Source organism: Mastomys coucha, unplaced genomic scaffold (assembly GCF_008632895.1).
Source record: "Mastomys coucha isolate ucsf_1 unplaced genomic scaffold, UCSF_Mcou_1 pScaffold21, whole genome shotgun sequence".
NCBI lineage: Eukaryota > Metazoa > Chordata > Mammalia > Rodentia > Muridae > Mastomys > Mastomys coucha.
In genome coordinates, this window is record NW_022196904.1 from 86,865,354 (window position 1) to 86,884,177 (window position 18,824).

The window sequence follows — 18,824 nt, forward strand, 5'->3', positions numbered from 1 at the left end:
ACACACACCACACACACCACACACACACACACACACCACACACACGTGCACGCACACACACACACATGCACACGTGCACGCACACACACATGCACACACACCACACACACACACATGCACACACACACACACACGCACACATGCACACACACACACACACACACCACACACACGCGCACGCACACACACAATTTATACACGTGCTTGGGCCTTCCCCTCTCTGACCAGTGGCAATCATGTCCCCCAACCCCTCTGTCCCAAGTGGTCTTTTGAGACTCAAGGAAACCTTGCTTTAGCATGCCAAACCCAAAGGTAAGACAGCTTGGTCAGGCAGGTGAGAGAAGTAGCTTCACACCTCTACAGGTCTGTAACCTGACCCCACATTGTCTCCCCAGCAATGATCACCATAAGACCAGAGGATAAGACACATGCTTTATGCCCTCAGGTAGTCAGGAGATTTTAGCAGGGACCCAGCATATAACTGTCACATAACAAAAGTGATCTGGGTAGAATCAGGAGGCTTTGTCCAGACTCAGGAGGTAGTCTAGGGGGAGCAGGTGACACTGAAGGAGTCCTCCAGAGAGTCCTCAGTGGTAGTGCTTATGACAGGGGCCAGTGTTGAGGACCCTGAACCCAGTCCCTTGGGCTTCAGAGTATCAGTTCAATGCACAAATAGTTTGGTTGTTCCAAGTACGGAGAGAGCTAAGTTGTCCTTGATTTCTCTGTCCCATCCATATACAGAAAGTCAAAAGAGGTTGTTTGATGGAGCTGGTCTGAATCAGGAAAGGTGACCAAGGAACACAGGCTCTTACACCAGGAAAGCCACAACAAAGTAGAGTGGCAGTAAACCCAGACGCCATAGGTGGATGTAGAAAAGTCCGGACCTTGTGGCGGGCAGGTCACATGCTGAGCAGATAGGGTCAGTCCAGCCTCCCTGCCTAGATGGCCAAGGCCTGAGCCAGCGTCTCCTCTACTGTTCACCTCCCACTCCTGGAATTCCTCTGTTTGCTCATGGCTGTGAGCATCTGGCTGATGTAGGAAGTCAGAAGATCATCCATTTTGTATCCCTGAAACCAGGGGTAGGAAAATAAGCAGAGCTCACAGTGGAACGCACAAGCCCCTCACACATAAACATGGCTCCCAGAACATACTGCAGTGGGCACAACACAGAAACAAAGCAAGTCTGTCCCCATCTACACATTTGAGGGGCTGGGCTCATCTTGCTGTCTTGAGCCCTGGGCTTGTGGTCCCTCTAAGCCTGGATGCCTTGATGCAGGAGTGGCTGCAAACACTACCAGTTAAGCTGCACCTTGGAAATTTGGGCTCATGTACAAGGTCTCATTGCTAATGGCTCTTGTGGTACATGTGGGCTAAAGGCCCACATCCACTGGCTCAATAGCCAGATACTAAAACAGCAGCTGAATGATAACTCTTTTCCTCCACCCTAGCTGACCATTTTCCCCAGACCTAAATAAACTAGGCTTCTAACAGACTCCACCAGGAGAGGCAGGGACCCATGCTAGGCACTAGGAGGCGCTCTCACCAGTGATGTCTCACAGAGCAGTTTGCTCCCACGGACCAAGTTCCCAATGGTGATGTGGAAGTAGGTGTTGCCACTACTCCAATTGGAGATCTTGGTGAAGGGGTGAGTAGTCAAGATGTCCTGGGAGAGAAAGTAGACACACAGATGCACAGCATTACCCTCTGGCTTCAGTAACCCCAGCTCCAGCCCACAAATACCCCTCAAAGAAAGCCTGAGCCCTCACATGAGGAAAGGAACAAGAGGGAGAGGCCAGTTCTGTGTGTGGAGCTTCCAGGGAGCAGGTCCCTTCTTCTCCGTACCTCACCTTGCCCAAGGAAGCCCTGGAGGCTGTTGTGTACTTAGGGCCAAATATAGAAACATAGGTGCCTGAGAGCACTGACAACTGTTGGTCTGAATGAGATAGCCTGATGAGTTTAAAGAGAAAAATGGGACAGAGAAGAGCCTTGGAAGGAGACAGGATACTTGGATTGGGTACAGTAGAAGCTGAGAAGTGTCTGAGAAAGAATAACAAAGAAAGGCAGAGAGCCCATGTGACCATGACATCATGCAGCAAGAAGATGACAATCATTACTGATTTTTATCAGTTATTCAGGAGCACAACTTCTGGCCTCATAGTGGGACCGGCTTTGGGTACATAAGCATAGCCAGCCTGCATGTGCTCCACCATTTACCATCCTGACCATTGTGGAAAGAAAGAGGTGTAGGTCTGTGGCATCCAGTGACATTGAAAAGCTGGGCACTAAAAGGAGTTTGTGGAACTTAGCAGCAAGAATTTGGTGGTAAGTTGAAGGTTGCAATCTTGGTGGAACAAATGACTGAGTCGATGTGACAAGCACAGGCAGCCTTTCAAGATGGGGACCCAGGGACTCTGAAGTGGGGACCGTAGATGACAGGGCTGTGTCTGGGACCTTGGTTGGTCCTCACTCCAACCTGCTCACTCCTGCCCTGCTCACCTTGGTTCTGGGATCGATGAGGCTGACCCCATACTTGTTGATGGCAATTAAGAGAATCTCTGGGAAGTTTGGTTCTGTAGTTTGCTAGCAAAGAAAGCAGAGGCACCATCAGTCCAGAACGAGACAGGAGTTTGCGGAGAGGCATGAAGCCAGCAGATGCAGGAAAAAAGTCAATCCAGCCTGGTTGCCTACGTGGGCCAGCCCTGCCAAGGCCCCCTGCTTGCCCCTCTGCCCACAGCCTCATGGGTTCCCAGACGTTCCATCATTTCCCTCTTGCTTCCCTGGGAGGTTTTTATGTCCTTTCTCTCAATATGAAAGTTTCCCTATGGTCAGAACAGCCCCAGTCCCAAGTCTCCCCAGTCTCACTGTCCCTTCAGGAGACCCTGACCCTCACCTGTTTGCCACCCTGCCTCTCACCACACTCAGCCACATGAACCTTTTTCATTTCCTGCCCAGACCTGAGCTCTCAGGCCTGTGGGCCTTTGTCTATATAGGACCCTTGGCAGAGGACTTTCTGGAAAGCCCAGCATCGCCTGCTCTGGGAAGCCGCCCTAGGTAACCTCCTCACCTTAGGCACAGCCTCCTGACTCTGCTACCCCACGGGGGCCCACTACTACAGTACAAACCGCCCTCCATTACTCCAGCCATTCATGTGACTGTCTCCCTTTGTGGCCCAAGTTCTGGTCGTCTTTAGTGGGCCAAAATTGAGGATGCTCCCTTCCTCTCTGTGTCAGCAGGTGTTCAAGGCAATAGCTGTTACCTCCATTCCTGTTTCTGTGCTGTCTCACTCCCAACCTTTTTCCCCCATCTGCCCTCAAAAGATCGCCTGAAGACATACCTTCACCTCAAAGAAGGCTGAGCCAAAGGTGGGCCACTTGAAGATGAGCTTGAGGAAGGCCAGTTTGGCTTCCTCCTTGGACTTCCCTGCATGCTTGTTGAAGTAGGCGACAATAGACTGTGGGGATGGGAATCAGGGAGGACCAATCACAGCTCTATTTCTGCCTGTCTACACCATCAGAGCCAGGCATAGTACAGACAGTATTGCCCACTTATGCCATGGTCCCCACGTACCCCAGCTAGTGGGTTTCTGATCCACCCCAACCCATGCAGACAAACCAGAGGGCATCAAGCAAATTCAGGTCAAAGCCAGGATGGGGGCAAATTAATACCATAGGGCCACTAAATCCTTTGCATGAGGACTAGAGAATGGAGCAGACAGAGATGGAGTAAAGGCTTCCCTCGTCACCCAGGAGGGAGGGCCATTCCCCTTAGCTGTCTCAACCCCTGGGATACTCAATGTACCATTTTGAGAGGCCCCACTCCCGCCGCTCCTCCCTGTTTACCCGTTTCCAGTCATCAGGTGAGACCTGCCGGATTAGGTCCTGGGGTACCAGCTCCCTTAGCAACTTGGGGATGCTAGGGAAGTAGGATTTGTCCTCCTCAAACTTGACCCTGTAGATGAGTGCCCCCAGCTGTAGCACCTCCTCCCGGGTGCACTTGTGGTAGCCTCGGAGATATTTGGGCAGTTCCTGTCAGAAACAGAGCAGGTGTCATCCCCCTCCGTGTGGGCCAGCGCTTCCTCTGCCCCAGCTGAGCCTGCTTCCTCAAAGGAGATGCAGAAGGCAGGCAAAGGGCTGCACAGTCCCAGCTCTTGGCAGCTGGAAGGCAGAGCCATGTTAGAACATTGTGCACCACCTTTCCTATAGCCAGTGAGGTGAGCTGACCCATTGCCAAGACGGAGAAATCCAGAATCAGTTTCTCATCACTCCTCTCCTGGGCCCATCCTTCCTTAGCCACTTCAGTAACAGCACCAGCCTTCTCACTCCCTTGAATTTCCAGACCCAGAGCCAAGGCATCTGCAGGGAAGTGACCACACCAGCACTGTCCACAGGCTCCTGAAGCCCCAGAACCATCTTATCCACCACTAAGAGGACAGAGAAACTGAGGCAGGCCTGGACACACTGCTAATCAGAGACTTGAGTCAATGACTCTCCATCCACCCTTCCACTTACCCAGCATTCATTCACTTCTTAGGGGTCCATCTACCCATGAAGCTTCCATTCAATCCATTCACACCTAGCCACCCATCTACCCATAATTCATCTGACATTCATCTTTCCACCTATTCATTCAGCCAGTTGCTAGTTTACCTATCCATCCATCCATCTATCCATCCATCCATCCATCCAACCATTCATACATACATCCAACCAATAGTCATTGAGCATTGACGGTGACCCAGGCACTCTTAGCAGCAACACACACACACACACACACACACACACACACACACTTGCGAAAACATAGTCTGAAGTGAAAAGTCAGACATGGGGGAGGGGGGCAGATCTATACTTGAGGACAAAGAAGGAGACATCCTTTAAGATGAAACATCTAACTGCCCAGTAGGTGAGGAGAAGTGAGTGAAGAGTGTCTTGCACAGGACAACACTGTGGAGTCTGGGTAGCACTTGAGAATTTGTAGCTGGAGCGGCCTGAGCCAGGGTGCACAACTACAGCGGCAGACATCAGAAGGAGGAGGCAGCACCAGGATCTTGAATTAGATCCTAAGCACGACAAGAAGGTCCTGAGCAGCCCTCGTAGGCAGGATAGCTACCCCATGCAGAGCAGAAAGGAGAGATCAAGAGACTGTCACAGTGGCATGAGGGCATCCCTAGCTCTGTGGGTGACAGGGAGATGAGACACGGTTTAGATATTCAGTTATAACGTCCATTAATGATGACCACTTTTTTGTTTGTTTGTTTGTTTGTTTTGTTTTGTTTTTTGAGACAGGGCTTCTCTGTGTAATCCTGGCTGTCCTGGAACTCACTCTGTAGACCAGGCTGGCCTCAAACTCAGAAATCCGCCTGCCTCTGCCTCCCAAGTGCTGGGATTAAAGGCGTGCGCCACCACTGCCTGGTCTGATAACCACTTATAACAAGCATTAATAAGCTAATGTGGGTCAGCCCTTAGGAGAGGTATGTTGGGGGACCTGGGGAGGGGAGGTGTATGGTGGAGGGTATCACAGGTTTGACTGAGGGCAGTGCTACTTCCAGATCATCACACAGCACCACAGCAGCCCTGTACCCTTCTCCACCCAGACATCCTTGTTTGCATCTCACTCAAGGCCAAGCGGGCCACAGCCAAGCGTAGAGCACTGAGCTGCAGTCGCCAAGACCAGGAGCACTGTTCCACCCGCTGTGTGACCTGAACTGCATCGCTTGGACTCCCTGAGTCTGTTCCTCCAAAATAGGAACATGGTGATTTCAAGGGGCTACATGGAAGGGCAGAAGGAATCACAGGCAGCCATGACAGGCTCTGCTTGTGATCATCCCTCCAGGCTTCCTGTCTGACACTGCAGGCAGAACCAAGGAGGGCTTGGATGGACTCAGCCACACCAGCAGACTCCTGCATCCAGAGCACTCAGGGCACAAAGCAGCCTGAACTGGCAAGGACCTCGGAAGGAGAGTGAGCAGTCAAGCCTTTAGGACGGGAAGATGACGAGACAGGTCTGAGTCCACACATCTGTCGGGAGACTAAGTGATGGAAACAGGAAGACTTGAAGCAGCAGCTACAAGCCCTTCTCTGTCAAAGGCAGCACTCTCCGGCTTCACAGTGATACCAGAAGGCCGATGGCCCACAAAGCTGAGGGGAGCAGAGGACAGTGCAGCTCACCTGGTAATAGTGGAAGATGGAGTCGGCCATGGGGTCCTTGCCAGGCACTGTGGTGGTCCACAGCTTCTTCATGAAGAACACCTGGTAGGTTAGTGAGGGCACGATTCCTGTGGCACAGGGCAGCTAGTCACATGGAGTTTCAGCAAAGAAGGTCCCCTGACCCTGCCAGCTTGCTTCCAGACCCTTGGCTAACTACTGGGCTTCACTGCCTAGTCTCAAGCCAGCATGGCCCTGTGCTGCTAGCATCCCAGAGCCCAGTCCCTTACCATCCTTGATGGGCCGTGCTTTCTTTATCCAATCTGTCAGGTGTCGAACAAAGTCAAAGAAGAAGTCATTCTCGGGGACGCTGATGACCTAGGGATGTAGCCATAGCAGCTTTGGGCCATTTGCTTTGGTTCGAATTTTCCCACCGACATTCCTGTCAGCTGCTTCTATAGGAAGGCCCCACCTCCCACCCTAGCCAGAGGAGTTCTGTGTGTTGGTCCCATCCACACCACCTGTGCCTAGTTAGCATCTCGGGAACACTGACCTCCTGCCTAGAGGGACATCAACCCACCCAGTGCCTGGCACACCACAAACTGCATAGGCCCACTGCAACACAGCCACCAAGAACAAGACCAGTCTGCCTCAGCTGACTGCTGGCATCTGTGTCCAGCTCCTCCCACAGGCTCTGACACAGATTCTCCAGACCCAGGACCTCATAGACATTGTCTTTGGGCCCTCATGTTTGACACAGTAACAGTCAGGAAGTGAGGTAGAATGTACACAGGGCTGTCAGTGATCAGTAGAAGGGACACTCAGTTCCTCAGGTTGCTCTAGGAAGCCTTCCCTTTGAGGAGACATTACAGCTGACTTGTGAGACTTTTAGGGACAGCACACCTGGAGCTGGGTCCCTGCTGTGTGATCATGGATAAGTTGCTTAACCTCTCTGATGAAGCAGTAATATGCATTCTACCCTCTGAAGGATACTTCAAGGGTGAATTTTCTGAGGGGACAAAGTCAACAAACCCTGTGACTACAGAGCACAGGGTACCTGGGCCCGTGACTCTCAGAAGAGCTTTCTTTGCTGCCATGTGCCATGCTCCAGGGGACAGAGGACAGCTGTGCCATGTGAGGAGAGCACAGATGCTTCATGCAGGTGTCTCTCTCCTCTTAACCCACTACGTGTTCCTGTGGCTTCAGCAAGTCTCCAAAAGATGGGTGGACCCACCTTATCTGCGATTTTGACAAAAAGGCTGAATCCCTCGGAAGACTTGAGGAGCAGGCGGCTGGCGATGTTTTGGCAGAAGTCCTTGGCTTTGGTGCTGGACTCCACCTCAAAAGCCTAGGGATAGCACACACTCAACTTCTGCAGGGCCTTCCCCCAGGTCCCCACTGCCCATCTCTGCTGTCTCTCCTACCCAAGCAACCAACCAAGACGAGTTCCTCCCTTTCAAGACCCCCTGCCCTATTGGGCCATCCTGGTGGATCCAGATCACATGTAGCATTTGAAGAGAGCAATTCCCATTTGGCTTTTCCCAGATCTCGCTGCCACTGTCCCTCCAAGCAGAACTAGGCCTGGTGCTGGCCCTATAGGTCCAGGCCTGGATAGTGAGAGCAGAGGCAGGGACTCACAGCAGTTATGGTGAGAAGTGGTGGGAAAGAAAACCAACCAAGAGGATGGACTGGGAAACGTAGCCCCAACTGTGAGGATGTGGAGGGGTTGGGGATGGAGTTTGAGGGAGAGAGGAAGGAGAAATGGGACAGAATATAGATGGGAAGGATTCTGGGAAATGTCTGAATTTGCCACAGAATCCTACTGTGACATCTGAGTCTCCAGGATCAGACAAGTATTATAACTACTCGTCAGGATACAAGGTAGGATGTCAAATTCATGACAGAAAGCCTGACTGGGAAACCAGGGAGGAGGGAGTGAAGGTCCAAGTTGGAAGGGACTTAACCCAAGGAGTGTTCATAGTCTTGATCAACTCTCACTCTACCCAAGGGCAAGAGAATGAGATGTCAGGGTGCCAGGTATTGTTAAAGACGTCCTGTGCAGGCTGAGGGAGCTTGACCCTGTCTGAGGGGTCAGACCCGTGTGTGGGGCCCCTCACCTCGTCCGTGTCGTCGGGGAAGTAGACCTTGTGGAAGATCTGGGTAGTCTTGTGCTGGATGGCTTCCACCTCCACCAGATGTGGAGGGTACTTCCGGGAGCCATTTCTGAAAACACGGAAGGAGAGAGGGAAGGAAATGTGTTCCTAGGTCCACACGGCTGGGAAGCCGAGGAAACAGGAGACTGGCCTCAGCCTGACCCCGACCTCTACGCCCAACAGTAGGCTCAGCTATGTGGCCTCCCAGAGCCCTGAGTTCCCAGCCAAGAAGTGGGATGGTGACGGGAGCAAGAGCAAAGGGTGTGTGGGCGAGCTCCTGCCCAGTCAAGCTGGGGAACTCGATAAGCCTCACACTGTGTAAAGGGTCTGTCTTACAGCCGGGTGTGGTCAGGCTGCCCCGCCCCCAGTGCTTGCCCAGGCCCTGTGGCTCCAGTACCTCAGGGCTTTCTGGAGCCTCTGCAGGCAGTCAATGGCAAGAGGACAGTGCTTGCGGGACTGCAGGAAACGCTGAACATGAGGCAGGAGGATGTTGCTGGGTGGGAAGAGGCCTGTGCACAGCCATAGCAGCTCCCAACCCCTCTCTTCGCTGTACCTGTGGGAAAAGGTCCAGAGTAACAGGAATCCGTGCACCCCAGAGCTACACCTTCTGTCCAAGGACCAGAATGGACACACTTTTGTGACAGCCAGAACCAAACAGTGTTCCTTAATGTGGCCATGTGCCCATACCAGGTCATACAGTAGTCATTCCACACAAGGTTCCGGTGACAGAATGAAAGTCCACAGTTACTCAGCACTATGTCTGGGTCAGCTGAGATTTCATCTTCAAAGCCACACATCCCGAGGGATGACACAGAAGTAAGTGTGCAGCTTATACACCCGCTGAGCTCCTGTACTCATCTATACCATTAAAGCAGACCCCTACACCCTCACGCATCCCTTGGTTCACTAAGCCTGATGAAGCAGGCCAGCCTGGAGGGTTTTGTATAAGGTGGTATTAATGCAGGCTTTAAAGAACAAGACAAATTCTGACACACAGAGATGGTCACACAGGGTGGTCCTGCCCAGGGGAAGAGATCTGATGTGTTTGCTTCCAGGATGAATCTTGCAAAGATGGGAAGATGTGTCCGCTCTTCTGATACAGATGGATGCGCTGAGCTCTTCTAGTCCCAGAACTAGGGGGGTCACTCTCTCGGGGCAGGCTGGACTTAGACCAAGGTCTCTGCTGCCTCCAAAGGGAGAGCAACCCCATTATCTCATCAGAAAGAATAAATGAAATCATGTCAAGCTTCGGCTGCAACCCATTTCCGGGCATCCTGACACCGCTGTAGAAGATTCCACACTTTGTCATGCAGCCCAAGCCATCTAGAGACTGACCCTTCGTGACGTATAGAGTCTTACATGGACAGCTTGTCCTCAAAAGGAAGAATGTACACTACAAAACTCAGCCCTACAAAAAATGATGAGCCACCCAGCTAACTATCTGGATGTGAGTCAGACACAGGCATCTCATACAGTGAGACCATGACTGTCCTTTTAACCACCCTAAGAGGGCCTTCCCTCTCTCCCAAGGGTGAGCTCGTTGGGAACTCTGCCACCATCTCCTTACAGTTTGTTTCTGCAAATCTCCCTGTTGCTTATTTTGTCTAGCTAAGTTCTTTTGCCCACCTGCATCACCGCCCTCTTCAGACACGGCCCTGCACAGCATTTTGGTGGTCTGTACAGGAAGGAGTGAGGGAAGGAGGATTGTTGTCTTGACTTTCTTAGGTACTTAACCTGGTGCCTGTGATAGCTGCCTGAGTGCTCCAGAGACAACTGATGGTCCATAGCTGGGCTCTGGGGCACAGGCTTCCAAAGGGCTTTGACCTAACCTGCCAAAACATTTATCTCCCTAGCCACTTGCTGTGTGTATGAGGAGAGTTACCTGGCCTTAGCATGTGTCTGGGCTGCTGAAACCCAGGCTTTTAACTCCATCACAGCCAAGCCAGCCTCCAGGGTGGCACCTGACACAGAATTGAACTGGTCAGATCAGGCAAAGGGGGATGGACTTGCTGGATATATTTGCTTGCCTAGTAGGAGGATGACAAAGGACAAGATGCAGGAGGTAACACAGGATTGTCCTGGAACCTTAGCATCTTTCAACTTGGACTAGCAGAAGCCATGTGCAAGAATACCAGTCTGGATCTCAAGGACCACAACAACCTTGGCTATGCATTTTATAAGCCAGGCCTATAAAAACCAGACCAGGGACCCAAGACTCCTTTGCCCTGTCTTACCAAATATACCCTCAAAGGTATTTTAAAAACCAAAAAGGGACCTCAAGAGCTAGTAAGGGCAAAGTAGAGGAAGAAAGGGACAAAGGACTAGCTCAGGACACAGCTGCAGCAAATATTTACTCTCTGCCCATCTCTAGAGCATCCAGGAGCTCCTTCTGTTTTCAATCTATGGGAACTTAGAATAAGTGAGCTTTTCCCACTATCATTGTGCACAATGTGGGTCCTGTCCAAACTGCAGATTGGAGGCCCAGTAGAAGCAAGAATACTCTCTATTACTTGAGAAAAGGGACAATCCATTCTCCATCTAAGGCTCTCAAACTCAGGTCAGACATGAAAAAGGACAAATGGCCTTGATTTTGTTCCCAGACTGGAGGCACTCAGTGAAATGGAGTTCCCCCTCCCTCAAAGGACTAGAGGGTCCCTGAGGCTACATGGGTGCCCATATTTTTCATCCCTATGAGTGAACTTCAGATAACCATAGATGAGGCAGGAACCTAAATGACATTCCTTTTAGGTGTGGAGCAACTTTTTCTGCTCTGAACACCTTTTCTGATTTGACCTTCCAGACTCAAATCCTCACTGGTTTTAATGGCAAGCCCCAACCAGCCCACTTTATGCCCTTCTTAATATGTATGATATATAAACACATTTCATCCATTCCTTCTTGGTCCTTCCTAGCTGCCCTGTTTCCTTCCTAGTTAGGGACTTCATGATTAAACTCTAGACCCATCTAGACCTTTTTAAGCACAATGGTCTGTCTGGAAAGTCTACTACACTGGGAACATTGGGCCTATAGGATATCCCTCCTTACTGGGCTGGCCTGAAGCAGTAGAATATTAAACCCAAGCTCACTGTAGATACTAAGGGAGAGCTCTACCTGGCCCAGCTTCACCTTCCCCTCTGCGTGAGATGGTGTGGAGCCTTATCCTAACAGATGCTTGTCCTGTAATGTCCTTAAAGTCCCTCCCTATAGTCTCTGCTATAGCCTCATAACCAACAAGCTCCCACAGTCTGAGACGCTTCCACTCCTGAGCACTCACTAACAGCCACTGAGGTTACAGTAGCCCTTAAGGACTCTTAGTGACTTTCCTCAAAGGAAGATCCCAATGTCCTTAAAAGCCTAATGTGCAAAACTGTTTACAGACTTTCATTGATAAATGAGTTCTTGTCACTCACTTTGCAACACTCCTACCTTGGCATTCAAAAAGTCAAGTAGATCCTAGTGAATGGCCCCTAGTCTTCTAGGAATGGGCTATAAACGAGGCTGTGGTCCTAATCCACTTCACAGTTCCCAGTCCTTACATGCTCTGGGACAGATAGCCTCCAGTCCCTCCTGGGTAATAGAGTTAGACCTTAAGGATATTTTAATCTGCATTCCCATCCGTCAGACCCTCCATTCCAATTTACTTTCAAATGGCAGGACCTCTTCACTCAAGTTAATAGCCTACCTGGACTGCCTTTATCTCAGAGGCTCTGGGGCAGCCAAGTTTTTGGACAAGCTTTAGCCAAAAGATCTGCCTTCCCTTATATTCATCTCTTGGGACCAGCTCCCTTGAGCACACTGACGATTTATTAAACTGTAGACCACACAAGCCCACTGCAGAACAAAACAGTGTCCTGACTCTTCAAAAGCAAGCTTCCTGTGACTTCTTCAAAGACCAAATCTCTCTACAAAAGAGCCACCTCCTGGCCTCACCTGAATCCAGGCACAGGAGCCTTTCCCATCAGCACTAGGGTCTCATTCTGACTGAACTCTAACCACAAAACAATAGCTAAGGACCTTCCTGTGGAACCTACAGAATTCAGCCTACTCAGCTAAGCCTCACTCCAAGGCCTTGAGGAGACCGGAGAAGGGGCTGATCAATTGGACCCGAGATAACATGAGCCCTGGACCTCCAAAAGCAGGCACTTACCTCTGGCCCAGGATTAGCTCTCCCTGACCTTACTAAACCCTTTAATTCATATGCATGTGGGCAAAAGGGACTCACACCAGGAGTTTTAACTCAAGCACAGGTACCTTCGAAGCTTACTCAGTTGTTTATCTTCCAAGTCATTAGACCTGCTGGCATGAGGCTAGCCCCCCCCCCCACCTTAAGACACAGCAGTTATGACTCTCTTGGTTAGAGGGCCTCTCTATCAACCCTGGGACAGAGTGTGATGGCTTTTCACTGGGGCACAATCCCCTCTCAGAATTCTCCTCCCCTCTTCTTGCAGTATATACCATAACTCTTGTTTTGGTAAAGACATCTCCCTACCTGTGTCACAGGCCCTCCATACCATCTCACACAGAGGGGACGGTGAAGTGAAGGAGAGATGTCCTGAAGTCCCAGTGCTCCCTGCGAGGGAGCCTTTCCTGACAGGCCATTGGGCTGACAGCCACCTCAGTCCAAGTCAGTGCAGTGTTAGGAGTAGGGGCTGGGAGAGCTAGGCTGTGGACTTGGAGGACTGCTCTAAGGGTTACCCCTTCTGGGCTCTTGGCAGGTTGACCCTGGGCCCCAGGTCAGTTGCCTCAAGAGGTCCCACAGTGTCTGCTCACCTGATGTGATTGTCAGTCAGCTGCTTCAGGATCTGCACATAGGCCTCATCTTTGAGGGGCTCAGCTTTGAGTGCCCATTCAAAGATCTGGTCAGTGAGCTCATTGACCGATCGTGTCCTCTTGGATGGGTAGTCACCCATATACTTGAGCACAGGTGAGAGTCAGTCAAGGAAGGACTGTGGCTGAAGGAGAAACACTAGCCTAGGAAGTAGGGGGTTGGACTCTCACAGCCCTGGAGTTCTGAGTTACATAGTAGATGTGGCCTGCTTACCACTTCTCTTCCTTTCTCCATGATGGCCATCCATCCTCAAGCCCTGACCCTACATTCCAAGTATCCAAGGCAGCCAGGAAATATTGTCCAAGCTCCAATCTGACTTTGCCTCCTCCTACCCAGCAGATCACCCTGTTCCTGTGACACAAACGAATCTAGTAATTTAGTGCCGTGTGTGTGTGTGTGTGTGTGTGTGTGTGTGTGTGTGTGTGTGTTGACAGGGACTGACCCCAGAGACTTGGCCTGATAGGCAAACACTTTACCACCCAGTTATACCTCCAGCAGCCAAAGCTTTTTAACAGACCCTGGGGACCTTTCTTCAGCATACACCTGCCCTTCAGTTACACTAAGTTATTTTGTACCCTTGACATAGCCCTGCTGATTTGCCTCAGGACCTTGGTGTGTGCCAGCCCACTCCCCGGGAAAGCTCTCTATAGGTTGGTTCAGGCCACTTCCTGGTCTGGCACCATCACCACTGATTCTGGCCAGCATGGCATCCTTAGGAGCCAGGAGCTGGCTCTCGTCACAGCTTTGTCTCTGTCTGTCTTGTCAAACAGGATGACAAGATCGAAGGAGGTGGAGGATAAGGCTGTTCCTTGCAAACTGTGAGGTTCCATGTGCCCAGCCAGGGTCTTTCATCTGTCGCTAGGACCCAGTCCTGCCATGTTCTGCCCTGAGTCCCTCCCTGCTGCCCTCCTTTCTCCCATGGCAGTGGATATCTACGAAGGCCATGCAGGCTTCCTGGGAGAGTTCCTCACTGCCCAGGATCTTCTTAAGCAGGGCCTGCTTGAGGGGCTCTCGTGTGTGGCTCCACAGCCGGTCCTTACCGCGGGCCTTGGACACCATGACACGGCTCAGTGTGTGCTTGGGTGGGGGCCTGTCAGGCATAGAGATGGTCAGTACCTGCCCTACCACAGGAAGCAAGCCCCTCCCCAACTCACTCTTCCTGCCATGCTTCACAATGCACACACATTCCACCTTCTCCAAGAGCCCCTGCCCTGCTCCCAGGAACCCTTAGGCAGAGCTGAGCACCCCAAACCACAGCATCTATCTTCCTGCCCAGCCCTTGCCTCGCAGGGCAGAGGACCAGCTGGGTGGCACATATACCATCCAGAGGAAGAAAGGATGCGATGACACCACACAGGGGTTCATCCTGGACAACAAAAAATGCTTATGCTTCCCCTGAGCTGGCCCCGCTCACAGGTGGGGGCAACTCAAAGTGTACCATTCTTGTCCCCCAACCTGCCACCCTACGTCACCTGAAGTAGTCATAGGAGAACTCCTCCAATGTGTAGGGCTTGGTGCGCACCTCTGGCTCTGCTGTGCGCAGTTGCAGAAGCCGGACAACATCCTGCCTCTGGTCTGGGGTCATAGTGACCAGGGCCTGGGAGGCAAGAGATAGGGAGGACATGTCAGCTCTTCAGCTGGGGCCACTGAGATCTGCTAAAGCTGGAGCCTTCCAGAATGGGGCAGGAAGACTTGTTCTTTGTGGGGGTGGACCCCAAGCTTTTTCTTCCTATGCATGTAGTTCTTATGCCTCAAGCATGCTGCGCTTAGAACAGCCCAGTCCCACGAGCCTGGCACAGGAGCTGCCTGGAGAGCTGTACTGAATCCTTGAGCTGTGATCCATGAGAAAAAAGACACAGCTCACCCAGCTGTGGCCCCCTTTCCCATTGGAAATTATGACAATGATCCTCCATCCCTATACCTATGCTGCTCCCCAACTAATGTAAATCTGGAAGATACCCATACATTAAATCTATGGTGCCCCCAAACCTGAGGGCTATCTATTATCTACACAGAAGATACAAATCATTAGTGTGTCACAGCCCTTCATTCCAGTGACCAGATGTGAGAAGAAGAGTAAGGGAGGGTCTGGGGGGGGGGACTCCCAGTGTTGGTCACATACCACGATCTCCCTTGGTGGCAAGGTAACAGTGGGCATGACATATACACAGTCAGTGGGGAAGTCTCCACGCAGCTTGGTCCTCTCATTGATGCCATTGGCCCAGCCTGAGTTCATGACCTGCTCACCAGTGTCATGGTCGAGAATGATGAGGTCTCCCTTGGCAAAGCTAAGGAAGCCTGACTCGTCGCCAGCTTTGAAGCAGGGATGAGCAGGTCCACATGGGGATGGGAAACAAGGTTGGGTTAGAGCATCTCCATTCGGGTTGGTGACCTATATAATCCATGGCTTCCCAATGAGGGTCTATGCCATCCTCTACTCTGCATATTCACTGCGCTATCACCATTTCCCACATGCCTCCCCACAGAGTCTGGGCTCCGTATTGCTACGGAGGGGTGTCATTGTGTTATCAGGTATGGAGGACCCCGTATAACTTAGAGCTGGTAATAGAATGTAAGCTACAGTCTTAGAAGGTGGGAGAGGAAGTATTCTGTGGACTATGGGTAAAAGCAGTTCTGCCCCCGATGTCTAGCAAAGATAATAAGGCACCAGCCACCTGCTGCGAGTGAGTGCCAGGTCAGCTGTACAGTCTGCCTACCACCCCAGTGCACCCATGTCAGTGGTCACTCACCAGGGTTAGGATTGTCCTGCAGTGCCACCACATACTTAGACCTCTTCCGTAGCCCCTCCAGAAAGGTGACCACCAGGTCACGGATGTCCTCGGCATTGCTGGATGTGAAGGTGTACTCGTCCCCTTTGATGGTGGCCAGGGTAAAGCTGGGGGCCATCAGCTTTGCTCCCCTATAGGACCAACACGGAGAACAGGGTCCAGCCGGGGTCAGCCCTGCCCGGCCCGAGTGACAAGTAGCACACCTCAAGTCAGAGCAGCCCAATGAGAGCAAGACGCGGCACTCCCTGAAGGAGACCAAGGCCAATCGTCAGAGTGTCCCAGACACCCAGATGGGGCCCTGCCAGGACAAGGCCTGGCCCATGGGGGTGATACATCCATGCACATTGCCCTCAAAGGCAGACGTAGCCATGGCTACAGCCAGCTCTGGTTCAGAAGCGGCCCACTCTGGCCCAGTGCACTGCTTATTGTCCATCTATGTCCTTATTCACCCCTCAAGGCTCAGCCTGATGCCTCTTCCACCAAGAAGTCTTCCCTGCCCTCATCATATCTGAGACATACTCCCACACACCCCAGACAGATGCACTGGGCTACACTGCACCATGGAGTGTGGCTATTCCAGGACCCTACCGCGCTCTGGGTGCTTTTCAGCTGACATAGAGGTCCCCCGTTGATAACACTGATTATGTCCCTGACCCCAGGAGCTGAGCCCTCTCCTCCCATTACCCTGTCTGTGCCCTGGTGGTCATCCCCACCTACTGCTGGACACAGCCATGATCTCCGGGAAGGACAGCTCCAGAAGCACCTGCTCCTGCTCGTCCACGAAGTACACACCTGTCCAGTTGACAGCCACGATGACATCACTCTTGGGGAGGGGAGGGCCTGGGACAACAACAGAGGCTCTGAGAGGGGGCTCCCTGATCTTGGAGATAGCTCCTCCCTACTCCTCATAACTACAAGGCAGTGGCTTCTGCAGGGGGGGTGCTTATTCCTGGTTTATAAATAGACAGAGTGAGCCTCAGCGTGGTCACCTTACAGGTGAAACCCAAAAAGTGGTGGGAAGAAAATGCTGGCTCAGAAAACATCTTCAGTCTCCTTCCTACCTCTGGTCCCTGCCCTGCACCAAGGTGAGATGTAGGGAGAGGTCAGATGACTGAACCCCAGGGTTATCTGTGGCTCTGAGACCTGGCAATTCTGAGAAGCCCAGAATGAGCTCAAGGCTGACACAGAAGAGATGCCCAGCAGTGTTCACAAAGATCATCAGAGCTGATGCATTATGTGGGATGGCACCAGCCAGTTACTTTCCCTCAACTACAGCCACCCATCCTTGGCCTCTTGGAAATAGCCCAACAGAACAGCCCATTCATCTATAACCTGGCTACCCTCTCTGTCCATAGCGGGAGCTTTAATGATCAGCTGTTCAAACCAGTGGGCCATCGTCCCTGACTGCACAGGTCTCCCACAGCCCCTCCACAGTAAAACCTGAGAAGACCAGGCACATGCTGAAAGATAACCACCCTCCCTCCATATGGCTGGGGCCACAGATACCTGAGAATTTGTAGGCTTCGTAAAACCTGGAGAAGAGCAAGGGCCACTTGAAACGGGCATAATTGACCACATCCTCTTTGACCTTCTGGGCGTCAGTTCTCCTCTGGGCATAAATTCCCTGCAGAGGGCAGTGTGGGATAAAGATCAAAGGCCAGTAGGTAGGCTCTAGAAATTAGCTATCCCTTCTACCAGGTGAGGGCTTCGGGGCCTCTGCTCCCATCAGCCCGCAGACACCCCCAGCTGTACGGCTTCCTCTAATCCAGTCTGTACCGGAGCTCTGGCAAGTCTCTTTGTGTGTGGGTCCCAGGCAGAAAAGGAAAGCGTAGCTGCCCCCCTAGGAGACTTCCCAGTGCAGTGGCCCAACCAGGGGTGATGGTGAGCCCTGGGAGGCTCACGCTGTGTGGGGAGGCATCAGAACAGAGAGAGGTTGTGGCATCATGGCACAGAAAGCTGGGTCCCAAGAGTGGGTTTCTGCAAGGCTGGACAGGCAGGTGGGAGAGTGAGCCATGTCCTCGGAAGAGGACGGGCCTGCAGATCAGGCCTTGGAAGAGCTGCTGCGACAGGGAGCAGCATTCAGTTTCCTGGTAAGAACTCCACAGCCTTGGGGTAGAATGGAGGGGTCAGAATGAACATGTGGCCATGACAGCCCCAGATAAGAGTGCTCATGCCAACCACATATAGGGCATTGCCGCCCACAAGAGGGCCGGCATTGCCACAGGCCAGGGACAGTAAGCATTGGCTGAGAGTTTGATGTGACCAATTTAATCCCCGTGTGTTCAGTACATGATACACAAGCGTATGTGTGTGGAGAAAAAGTCACAATGCAGAAGGTGGGGAGCCAAACATGGCAATGAAGGGTCCTCAACTTGAAACTTCCCTGCATGGTTGAAATGGCTTCAGGATTTTTTTTTTTTTTTAATTTCCCTCTTTGTTGTGGCGCACGCCTTTAATCCCAGCACTTGGGAGGCAGAGGCAGGCGAATTTCTGAGTTCGAGGCTAGCCTGGTCTACAGTGAGTTCCAGGACAGCCAGGGCTATACAGAGAAACCCTGTCTCCAAAAGAAGAAAAGAAAGAAAGAAAGAGAGAGAGAGAGAGAGAGAGAGAAAGAGAGAGAGAGAGAAAGAAAGAAAGAAAGAAAGAGAGAAAGAAAGAAAGAAAGAAAGAAAGAAAAGAGAAAAAAAATTATAAATTTCCCTCTAAATCCTCATGTTGGAGTCTTCACATCCCAGGGTGCACATTTGCAGATAAACTCTATAAGAAGTGAGCCCTATCCCAACAGGCCGTGCCCTCGTGAAGAGAGGCAATTATGTGCATGTGACCACAGAGGAAGACAATAAGGGACAGGCAAGACAGGAACTAGGGAGAAGCCAGACCAGCAAGACCCTGATCTCAGCCCCAGGCCCTA

The 18,824-nt window shown here is 51.7% G+C and overlaps 1 protein-coding gene across 4 annotated transcripts in view; it reads right to left on the minus strand.

Annotated features, from left to right (window-relative positions):
• Positions 1-413: 413 nt before the first annotated feature.
• Positions 414-18,824, minus strand: part of Myo7a (myosin VIIA) — a 71,360-nt gene continuing 52,949 nt past the window's right edge. For 2 of the 4 annotated variants that reach the window (XM_031387442.1, XM_031387440.1), the window contains 17 exons: positions 17,420-17,537; positions 16,627-16,753; positions 15,875-16,044; positions 15,247-15,437; positions 14,597-14,721; positions 14,057-14,214; positions 13,067-13,220; positions 8,694-8,849; positions 8,261-8,366; positions 7,378-7,491; positions 6,434-6,521; positions 6,168-6,274; positions 3,840-4,025; positions 3,335-3,451; positions 2,497-2,580; positions 1,544-1,663; positions 414-1,067 (listed from right to left, as the gene is read on the minus strand). In XM_031387442.1, coding sequence (XP_031243302.1) covers positions 978-1,067; positions 1,544-1,663; positions 2,497-2,580; positions 3,335-3,451; positions 3,840-4,025; positions 6,168-6,274; positions 6,434-6,521; positions 7,378-7,491; positions 8,261-8,366; positions 8,694-8,849; positions 13,067-13,220; positions 14,057-14,214; positions 14,597-14,721; positions 15,247-15,437; positions 15,875-16,044; positions 16,627-16,753; positions 17,420-17,537 — 2,211 coding nt within the window. In that variant the 3' untranslated portion in view covers positions 414-977. The remainder of the gene's footprint in view (positions 1,068-1,543; positions 1,664-2,496; positions 2,581-3,334; positions 3,452-3,839; positions 4,026-6,167; positions 6,275-6,433; positions 6,522-7,377; positions 7,492-8,260; positions 8,367-8,693; positions 8,850-13,066; positions 13,221-14,056; positions 14,215-14,596; positions 14,722-15,246; positions 15,438-15,874; positions 16,045-16,626; positions 16,754-17,419; positions 17,538-18,824) is intronic. The other 2 variants (XM_031387441.1, XM_031387443.1) reach the window with 2 other exon arrangements.